Source organism: Wolffia australiana, chromosome 10 (genome assembly GCF_029677425.1).
Source record: "Wolffia australiana isolate 7733 chromosome 10, ASM2967742v1".
In the NCBI taxonomy this organism is placed as follows: domain Eukaryota; kingdom Viridiplantae; phylum Streptophyta; class Magnoliopsida; order Alismatales; family Araceae; genus Wolffia; species Wolffia australiana.
This window is the reverse complement of record NC_135844.1, coordinates 4,313,284-4,324,215: the sequence shown is the minus strand read 5'-3', so window position 1 is coordinate 4,324,215 and position 10,932 is coordinate 4,313,284. Positions and strand designations below refer to the sequence as shown.

Here is a 10,932-nt window from a genome sequence, read left to right as displayed (position 1 = left end):
GCCATTTGGGACGAATGGGCCCGCATGTACGGGTATCGGTCCAACATTGGTTGGACGGTCGAGATTGTGGAAGGGATGTTTCGCGCTTGCCAGGGTACTCGTCCTCTTCAGGATTTCTATGCCACACTGCGCTCTCTCCTCAACCAGCTCGAGATCTATCAGCCATACATGGCCGATCTCACCGTGCAGCGTCGCTACCGCGAGGAGATAGCAGTTGGCCTCTTCCTGGCGGGCATCGACCCCACCCTTGGCTCTCAGATTCGCGGCCACATTCTGAGTTACGCCACTCTGCCGACCTTGGGTGAGGCCTTCTCCACTGCTTTACGGGTTAGCTCCCCAAGGTCAGCTATCCCCGTTACCACTCCCTTATCGACTGACTGAACCATCCTCTCCTCGGAGTCCCGACCTCGCGGTCGCGGATCGGATGGCGGTGGTCATGGTCGGGACAAGAGACGAGGTCGCGATGGCAAACTCTACCCCCCCTGCATTCACTGCCAGAAGTTTGGCCATCGCTCCGACAAATGATGGCAGAAGTTCGGTCAGCCTGGCCAGGTTGCCAACTCCAGCACGACGGACTCCTCCTCGGCCTCGGATGTCCTCACTATCTCCAGGGAGACATATGATTGCCTACTCGCTACTCGGGCTCCGACGGATACCTCGAGTACCACGGGCTCTCATACCTCTCATATTGTGTCGGCCTCAACCTCAGGTACTGCTCTTCTTGCCTCTCCTTCGGGTTCCTGGATCATCGACTCGGGAGCCTCTGCACACATGTCAGGTACCCCCTCTCTCCTCTCCCGCATTTCTAGCCTCCCTCATCCTGAGACTGTCACCATTGCGGACGGCCGTGTTTGTCCCGTTCGGGGCAAAGGACGTTCCCTACGGACCCCCTCACTTCCCTTATCTGACGTTCTCTACGTACCCCATTTTCCCGTTAACCTCCTCTCAATCAGCGCTATCACCAAATACCTCTTCTGCTCGGTGTCTTTCTTTCCTTATCACTGTATTTTTCAGGACTTGCGGACGGGAAAGAGGATTGGTTTGGGATGTGAGACCGGCCGGGGTATCTACGAGCTCGTTTCCGATCTTCCTCCCACTGGGTTTTGTTGTCTTCTCTCCCAGTCGGAGACTTCCCTCCAATGGCATCGTCGTTTGGGTCATCCTGACATTACCAAACTTTGACAGGCCCTTCCCAGGCTAAACTTATCTACTTTTGATTGTGAGTCTTGCCAGTTGGGCAAGCATTTTTGTTCTACTTACTCTCGCTTTGACTCTATTCCGAGCACGAAACCTTTTGATCTTGTACATTATGATGTGTGGGGACCGTCTCGTGTCTCATCCATTTCTAATTTTTGCTATTACATCGTCTTTGTCGATGACTTCTCTCGTCTCTCGTGGGTTTACCTCCTCCATGACCGCACTAACGTTCTCTCCTCGGTTCGTCAGTTCCTCCAAGAAATATCCACCCAATACTCCTCCACCCCTAAAATTCTTCGCACGGACAATGCCTTGGAGTTTGTTCAGTCTGCCCTCCAGGATCTTTGCTCCTCACTTGGCATTCTCCATCAGACCACGTGCCCTTACACCTCCCAGCAGAACGGTGTCGCCGAGCGGAAACACCATCATCTTCTGGACATGACCCGCACCCTCCTCATCGAGATGGGCGTCCCACACTACCTTTGGTTGGACACCCTGCTCACATCCGCTTATCTTCTTAACTGCTTACCCTCCTCTCCTCTCGGTGGTGAAGTTCCCCTTCGTCGCCTTCACCCCGATCGCGAGATATTTGTCCTACCTCCTCGGACATTTGGGTGCGTGACTTTTGTCCATGACCACACCCCCAATTTGTCCAAACTAGCTCCTCGCTCCCTTAAAGGAGTCTTCGTTGGCTACTCTCGCACTCAGAAAGGCTATCGTGTATACCTTCTTGATCAGCGAAGATATCTTGTATCAGCCGACGTCACCTACTTTGAGACCACTCACTACTTCTCCACTACTCCATCTCTGCCCACCTCTCCACCTACTCCGTCTACTCTGATGCCACCTTCTACATTCCCTCCACCCGCTCCTCTTCCAGTTGCGCCCACTCCTCCGCACCTCTTGGACTTCCCACTTGAGACAGTCTCCTCCTCTGCTACCACTCCTCGCTTGGAATCTCCAGCTCAGTTGGTACTTACCCCGGCGCCGGACTCCGTCGAGCCACCAGGCGGGTCCTCGCCATGTCTGCAAGTTCAGCGCCCCTTGCATCGGCACCGAATGACCTCCATCTACCCGTTGCTCTATGGAAAGGTACTCGCTCTTGTACCCTTCACTCTATTTCCCACTACGTAAATTATGACCGCCTTCACCCCACCTATCGTGCCTTCTCCCTATCCCTCACCTCCGGGTCGATACCACGGTCCCATTTGGAGGCCCTGAGCATTCCCCACTAGAAGGGGGCTATGGATCAGGAGTATGCAGCACTCACCGAGCGTCGGACTTGGATCCTTGTTCCTCGTTCGCGCAATACGAATATCGTCACCTGCAGATGGATATTCACGGTGAAGTATAAACCCGATGGCACCGCCGATCGATACAAGGCTCGGCTAGTAGCACGTGGCTTCACCCACACATACGGCATCGACTACAAGGAGACATCCTCTCCCGTGGTACGTTTGAACTCTACTCGAGTCCTTCTATCCATTGCGATGAATCAGGGGTGGCCACTACATCAGTTGGATGTTTCCAACGCCTTTCTCTATGGGGAGCTCACCGAGCAGGTGTTCATGGAGCAACCACCTGGATATTCCACTCCAGGCTCGCCTGGCAGGGTATGTCATCTTCAGCGTGCCCTCTACGGCGTCAAGCAAAGTCCACGTGCATGGTTCGCCAACTTCAGCAAACTTGTGCTTGCTCTGGGATTCACCCCATGCACGGTGGACCCTATGGTGTTTCGCAGACACAGGTCCACTGGCACGGTCATACTTGCGGTGTACGTGTATGATATTTTACTTACGGGCAGTGATCATGCAGGCATTGCTCAGGTAAAAGCTTACCTCCACCAGCATCTGACCATTCGGGACTTGGGTACACCCAAGTACTTTCTCGGCATTGTGTTTGCTCATCAGCCAGGTAAGTTGATCTTGAATCAACGAAAGTACGTCCTGGATATGCTAGAGGAAGCCGGGTTACTGGGGTGCAAACCTCACAGCTCTCCTATTGACAGTAAACCTTGCTTCTGGGACTCTACTTCTCCGCTCCTTACTGACGTCGAGCCTTACCGACGATTGGTGGGGAAGCTCATCTACCTGACAGTCACACGTCCTGACATTGCTTATCCGGTGGCACTCCTCAGTTAGTTCATGCATGCTCCTCATGACATACATTGGCATGCTGCCCTACGCATGCTTGCCTACTTGAAGCATGCCCCGGGCCGGGGGCTCCTCTACCAGTGCCATGGACATCTCCGAGTGGAGGCGTACTCGGATGCCGGTTACGCTAGGGATCGCAGTGATCAGAAGTCCACTTCAGGTTTCTGCACCTTTGTTGGTGGGAACCTGGTTACATGGCGGAGTCAGAAGCAGCGGGTTGTCTCCCTCTCGAGTGCGGAAGCCGAGTACCGCGCCATGACGCACGCCTCTTCGGAGCTACTATGGATACGCTCTCTCCTTCGCGAGCTTGATTTTCCTGTGCAGGAGGCTATGCCAATGTACTATGACAATCAAGCTGCTATCTTCATTGCCAACAACCCTACCTTTCATGAGCGGACGAAGCACATCGAGATCGACTGTCATGCAATTCGTGATCGCGTGCTCGCTAGCCTCATCACTACTCCACACGTGGGATCTTCGGAGCAGTTGGCAGATATCTTCACCAAAGGACTGATCACCACCACATATGACGTCATCTCTCGCAAGCTGGGCATGTTTGATATCTACGCTCCAGCTTGAGGGGGAGTGTGAGTGAATATCCCCCCTTCTCTCTCTCTCCTTCTCTAGGGTTTTCTCTCCTCTACATAAGGGAGGAACCCCCTTACCGAACAATGAACTCTATTGAATTACAACATTCCACAGGAATAATTTTGGGCATGTGTTCTCTTAAGTGGTTATTTTTATTGAAATATATAAAAGAAGGATGGAGAAAAATGTTTTCACCTGGCGTGAGAGGTTGAGCTAATGCAACAGCTCTCAAGTCAGCCACATGCGAGTGAGTGTAGAGTTCTCAAACCTGCCCATGGCCATCAAAACCATCCACCACATAGAGCGCAAGCCCACAGAGAGGGCCATAGTAGCAGGACAAAGAACCCTATGCACACATGCATGAAAGGTTAGTGTGTAATTGAATACTGTGGAGATAATGAGATTTATAGATCAACACATTTTTTACTTGTATCCGTACTTAATGAACTTTTATCTATTTTGCATATCACAGGTGCGCCTGACCAATGAGAATTTCAAAAGAATCTTGGCTCAATTGGTCACATATGTATATAAAAGAGATATCACTGGGCTTTGAGTGAACTGGCTCGAAGCCTACATCATATTTGGTTAGTTGAAGTACACCAATATAATCTCTACCGTGCAGTTTGAAGGAACATAGTAAGTGTGATTTAAAACATAAAATTTGATTTATCTTTGTTTCTTTCCCAGGCATCTCATTGGTTACGGTTGTTGAGGAGGAAGACATGATACCATGATGGAAGCATTTGGAGGAAGGGCAGCTGACAAGGCAACTAACGTGGTGATGGTGTGTACCATAACTAGTAGAGGTCCACGACTGTGACTTAGTCACATCTAATGGATTCTCTATGAAGGAGATTGGACGGCCAAGGGAAGATCCATCAATCTTTGTCCCTAGCTATTGACTTGATCAGCCTGATGACTGCATTTGGTAGAGGGGAACTGCCAGAATTGATCGAACAGCCCTGAGATGACCCTCAAGGCCAGTTCATGCCATTGACGACCGTTGAAGCTCCTCCTAAAGCTCCTAGTGATATTTATTACACTACCCAAGTGATATAAATATCACTAGGCTCATACAGGGTGGCAACATGGGACCTGTTCAGAGCTCATGCAGACATTTAGGAGTCCATGACACATCCCAAATAGTTTGTCTTCTTCAGGAATGTGGAAAAGGAAGTCTAGAACACCAAGGACATGCAACATGATGGAAGAAGATGAGTATGGAAGTAGACTGAAGTTAAGGGGCAGCAATCGGCATTCCTGCCCCTGCTCATCGGAATCAGGGCAATCCAAGTGGATTTTTGACGTATATTGGTGTTGATAATTGTAGTTGATATTGATGTTGACAAATGTTGGTGTATATTGACATATATTGATGTTGACAAACGTAATTGATAATTCTGATTGCTTGCATAATTTTTTTTGGAAATTGATGTTGAGAACTGATTTTGAATATCATTTCATAGTTCGCCCTCATTGAGACATTTCATCAAATATATACCAATCACGGATTATGTTACCCGATTTTATCAAAATTTCCTTTACTTATATCTTACAAATAAGACAAAAAGCTACTTATCAATTATGTATGCCTAAATAAACGGTATTCAATTACTATAATCTATCGCTAACTATAATATAAATATAAATATCGGTCCCTTAATTACTACTATTTGTCCATATTATCTTTTATTATTCTATTCCCTTCTACCCAAGTTGTTATATTCCTATTCACCACGGCATTGAGCTAGTAGGGCCTGATCATCCTCATCAATTTATGATCACAAACCTTTTTGTTAAACGACCTGACTGTTTTTCTTGGGTCATTTAATTAAAATTGAAGAATTTTTCACGCATGGTGGTGATGAGATCAAATCATTTAGCAATCAAGTGGAGTGGCTTGCTGACGGAGGCCACTCTCAGACATCATTTCTCCCAAGCTTTTTAGTTGAAAGACAACGCTTGGGAGTTTCCTCACAAAGTCTGATGGCGAGGACGCCAACATCTCATCGACGAACGCGTCACAACGGTCAACCGGAGTCAACACGCATGCTTTGGACCACTGTCAACTGGAGTCAACCGAAGTCAACCCGCCACGATCAACCGGAGTCAACCCTAAAGCTGACACGCCACAACCACCAACTTGCACGTCTCCACCCGCGCACGCCTCTACGCGCGTCATGACACAACGCCAAAGGCAGATCCACAACTGCCCTTTGGCGTGACCCGACGCACGTCTTTATTTTCTCGTCTTTACTTTCTCGTCAATTTCTCTTTCCTCCAAGGCCTATATAAAGGCCATTGTTTTCAAGAAACTCTTAGGCAATCATTAATTCAAGAATTGAGTTTTGTTAACTCTTCTTGGAGGACTGCCCAGCCTCCCCTATCCTTCTTAACCCTAGCCGTCGACGCCACCGCTGCCGCCGCCGCCGCCTCGCGATGTCGGCCTCACGTCTCTCTCTCTCTCCCTCTCTTGTCCGCTGACCTTGGCCGCCCAAGCAGCCCCGCCATGGCCGCTCAGGCAGTCCCGCCAGGGCCGCTCAGGCAGCCCTGACCAGGCCGCCTAGGCAGCCCTGACCAGGCCGCCTAGGCAGCCCCGACCAGGCCGCCCAGGCTGCCCAGTCAGAGCCGCATAGGCAACCCCGACCAGGCCGCCCAGGCAACCCCGACCAGGCTGCCCAGACCGCCCAGCTAGAGCCACCCAGACAGCCCCGACCAGGCCGCCCAGGCAGCCCCGACCAGGTCGCCCAGCTAGAGCCGCCCAGATAGCCCCGACCAGGCCGCCCAGCCAGAGCCGCCTAGATAGCCCCACCAAGACCGCCCAGGCAGCCCCGACCAGGCCACCCAGGTAGCCTCGACCAGGCTGCCCAGGCCGCCCAGCCAGAGCCGCTCAGGCAGCCACGCCAAGGCCGCCCAGGCAGCCCTTGACCAGGCCGCCCAGGCTGCCCCAACCTGGCCACCCTAGGCAACCCTCGCTAGGGCTGCCCAAGAGCGCCCAAGACTGCCCAAACCGGGCCGTCCGAGGCCGCGCTCGGGAGGCCCGTGTCCGGGCATCGTTCGCGCTTCGAGCCGTGCGTGCTACGCGCGCTCGGGTGCGCTCCGCCACACTGCGCACACTCCGCGCACTCCGCGCACTCCGCGCGTGCGCCAGCGCTCCGCGCGCTTCGCGCGATCAGCGCTCGCGCGCGCTGCTCCGCGCGCTTCGCGCGCGCGGGTGTTCGCCCACGCTTGATTCTGTGCCCACGACAACTGCCACTCAACCAGGGCCGTCCAACGCCCGGAACGTCCAACCTCGTCCTCGTCCAGTGGGCCGCTCAACGCCTGGACTCTCTCAGCTTCGCCACGATCAGAATTTCCTGCGACCTCTTCACGCACTACGGTGCCGAGGTACGCCTGAACTCTTTGGTGTCGAAGTGTTACTCGTTCAGTGTTCTCTCGAGAAGTTTCCACCGCCGTCAGAAATAGATTTGGTTTGGATTTTCACATTCTTCTCCCTCTTTCTCGAGTGTTTCCTCGCGACACGAATTCGGGTATTGATTTCGGTGCTTAGGCATCGTCGCGGTGGGGGAAGACAGTACTCCCGCCCTCGGCAAGGGTCGGAGCTGCACCACCAGATTTTCATCGGTTTTTAAATCCGAATCCGATCGTGAATTTCTGTGGATTGTTTTATCCCTGCCTATAACCTGTCTATTACCCTTACCTGTCGTCAACCCATCCATCCCCTCAGTCACCTTTTCCTTAGTTGTCCTACGTCAAAGTCTGCCACATTTGTTTCTTCCTTATCCATCATGAGGTTATCGATTTCATGCCATAAAGGCTAAACAACCCCTCTTCCCTCATCATGATTTAATCAATGCCAAGGTTCTTGATCCGTGTAGAGTCTGAGATTTCCTGAGTATTGTTGAATCCTGCAATATTGGTAAATCCTGACCTATTTACATTTCATCATGCCTAGACTGAACCCTCAACGCTTGATTTATCCTACCTCGATTGAATCCTGACCTGTATTTTTTATCCTCTCTGTATTGAATCTTGAGCGCTAAATTTAATCGAATCTATTTTTTATCCTTACTAAGATTTGCTCCTACCTTGTAGTCTCATAAGCAGTATAGGATACATGTTCATTTCTTACTACTTAGGTACGGAACTAAACTCCGATCGGTCGTTGACCTCTGCTCCCATTGAAGACCTGTTTGTTGCTATTCTTCTATCTTGATGTTCCTTTATACCCATTACCCTGTGGTTCATAAAATAATTCGTTCCACGTACTACATGACAATGTCCGTAGACGCTTAGCTTTTCATGTCTTGAAAGAGAGGAAAAAAGAAAGTTATTGTGCCGCAGTCTTCTTATCTGCACTATCGTCCGCATTCATCATGATAAGTGCCTCCTGAACATACATGCAGAGGAGCTCAGGCTCAGGAATGATGTCTTCAGCAACAAGGAATTGTATGAAAGCTTTCCCATTGTAGGATATCATATGGATGTCCATTGCCTGCATCACGTATTAATATATACACCAATATTAGTTTTCTTTATGTTACTCAGGAAAGATGGTCTCCGTTACAGGCGACCTACCGCAGATAAACGGCTTAGCGTCACTCCAATGTGCGTGATTGGGTTTCCCCCAAGTTTGGTAGGACATGAAGGACCAACAACATTGGAAAAGAGAATACTTGTATTATGGCGAAATTTGTAGTCGATGGACGCCATAGTCTGCACGCCAGTAAAATATTTGTCAAATCAGACGCAACTTATGAAACACTGCTCGAGTTATTAAGGGGAAAATGAATTTTGAATTACCTCTATACCAAAAAGATTCGTTATAAGAGCGTTGACGTTGTATGAATACTGCGCTCCAAAAGATAGTTTCTTTTTATCGAGAGCGGACTTGGCTTTTCTGACATAGCTCAGAGGATCATCCTTGTTTTCCAGCGGGATGGGCAGCGTAAAGTACCCAATCTTATTTCCCCAGGCGATACTTTTTCCTTCTCGAATAGATCTCAGAATTTCCTGCCCACCTCTTGAAGGTTTATATTTTCTCCAGATATATCAGTATATGTTAATACTAACACAAAGTTTTGAAATATTGAAACCCTTTTGATAGCATTTATCACGAGCAACCTGAGCAGAACACTTCTCTAGAGTCCTTAACTTAAAAATGCAGATAAACGATGAAGGAAAACCTTTGATCCTTGTCCTCTAATGTTGACCGCAACGACCGCCCTTATTGTACCATTCTTCGAAGCTTCAGTTTACAAATACTTTCAGAGTGCCGGGAAGCCACAACTCACAACTATTTTATTTGTATTCTGAAATAAACCTTCTCACCTTTCGATAAATTAGATCCCAGATATCTCGAAATCCCATACGAGACGATGCCAACAAACACATCATTGAGTGTCTGCAAAACAAGAAAGGATCAAACTGCTACACTTTAAAAATCACTTAACATTATTTAATAACAACTTTATATTTAAAATCAACCCAATGTTTGAATAATTAAGTTGGCTTACAGCGTTGAGCTTGTTTTTCACCGCCTTCATGCCATCCAAGCTTAATGCGACGGACGCCAACTTTCTACGGGTTGTCTCCAGCTCTCCTTGGACAATTAGCCTCATATTCTCTTTTCCACGGAAAGAAAAAGTTGAAAGTTCTATCGCTAGGGGAATCGTGTTACCGATTCTCTTCAACGTTTGCCACACACTTGCGGCTACTTTCACAAGCGGGGCTGCAAAAGAAGGCCTCTCTTTGTGGATTCTATAGGCCGAGATAGGCTTGTTTTCAAGGGGCGCATCACAGCAGGAGAGGACAATCGCCAGAAGAGAAACGCAGTCGCCGAGCGCGTGATGCAAGCGTAGAACAAGAGAACGATACCGTTCAGGCAGTATGTGTACTTCCCAAAATGGCGAATTCCTGCTCAACGCAGCCATTGATGGCAGCGAAGTTAAGTAATTGTTGATGTAAGCTTGTCTGTTGTCCTCTTCTTCCTCCTGCTCGAACACGATAATGACGTGGTTATCGATGTTGAGCTCTGGAAGCTCCTTCCAGTGCTGTCGTCCTTGGGTTTTAGTAACCTGCAGTTTACCTCAACGACGAGGGGATTTTCTTCAAAATTTGGGGCTTAAAGGCTTTGTAATTAATTGTTTCTTACCACTGAGCGTAGCCGAGGACAGGTTTTGACGACGGACTTGAGTGCTTCTTTCACGGCAAGGATGTCGATGGCGTTCTGAAACTGTACGAATGAATCGATGGACAGCTCCATTTCTGGCTGGAGAAAGAGTTGGCCTGCCGGTGAAACAGGCTCCATGTAAAGGGCACTAGAAACGCCGCTCCATGTCCCTCTTTCCATGATACGCTCTCACTCTCTCTCGCTCTCTCTTTCTTCTATCTATGTCTCTCTCTATCTCTCACTCTCTCTCTGTTTCTTTCTCCCTCTCTCGTTCTCTCTATCTTTGTCTATATTACAATCTCTATCTCTATCTTTATCTCTGTTTCTCTCTATCTCTCTCTATCTTTATCTCTGTTTCTCTCTATCTCTCTCTATCTTTATCTCTGTTTCTCTCTATCTCTCTCTATCTTTCTCTCACGCTCGGAGCCTCTTACTGGTTGGGTATCAGTTTGTTAGTAGCTATTTAGATCACACGGTTTCAATTTGTAGGTTTCATGGGTTGCGTTAAATTCGATCTGTCAATTGCTTATTTGTGCTCCACATTTTTATCTGCCTTAAAAGCTGTGGTCGCATTTTCGCTTGACCGGTCTAAATATTATTATGTTTACAATTCATAAGTCGGGATACAGAATTATACTTGCAGTTCTTGCCCAACGGGATTTCGACGACTAGGGTGCTGTATATCTGAAAGTATACAGGGAATAAAAACAAAGCAATAAACGGATAAAGGAGTTCGCTGCTTTCGATAAAAAAATAAATCTAAATACTATTTCCTCACGTCGATCTGCTTAACGGCCTATCGCGTTTTACACGTCGTAT

At 48.8% G+C, this 10,932-nt stretch overlaps 1 protein-coding gene across 1 annotated transcript; it reads right to left on the bottom strand.

Moving 5' to 3' along the window:
* Positions 1-8,163: 8,163 nt before the first annotated feature.
* LOC144708817 (wax ester synthase/diacylglycerol acyltransferase 11-like) lies at positions 8,164-10,534 on the bottom strand. The gene is made up of 7 exons (XM_078582256.1): positions 10,096-10,534; positions 9,458-10,018; positions 9,273-9,345; positions 9,128-9,189; positions 8,745-8,954; positions 8,520-8,657; positions 8,164-8,436 (listed from the first exon to the last, which is right to left on the bottom strand). Exons 1-7 carry the CDS (start codon positions 10,291-10,293, stop codon positions 8,272-8,274), a joined length of 1,407 nt encoding a protein of 468 aa, XP_078438382.1. The 5' UTR covers positions 10,294-10,534; the 3' UTR covers positions 8,164-8,271.
* Positions 10,535-10,932: the final 398 nt, after the last annotated feature.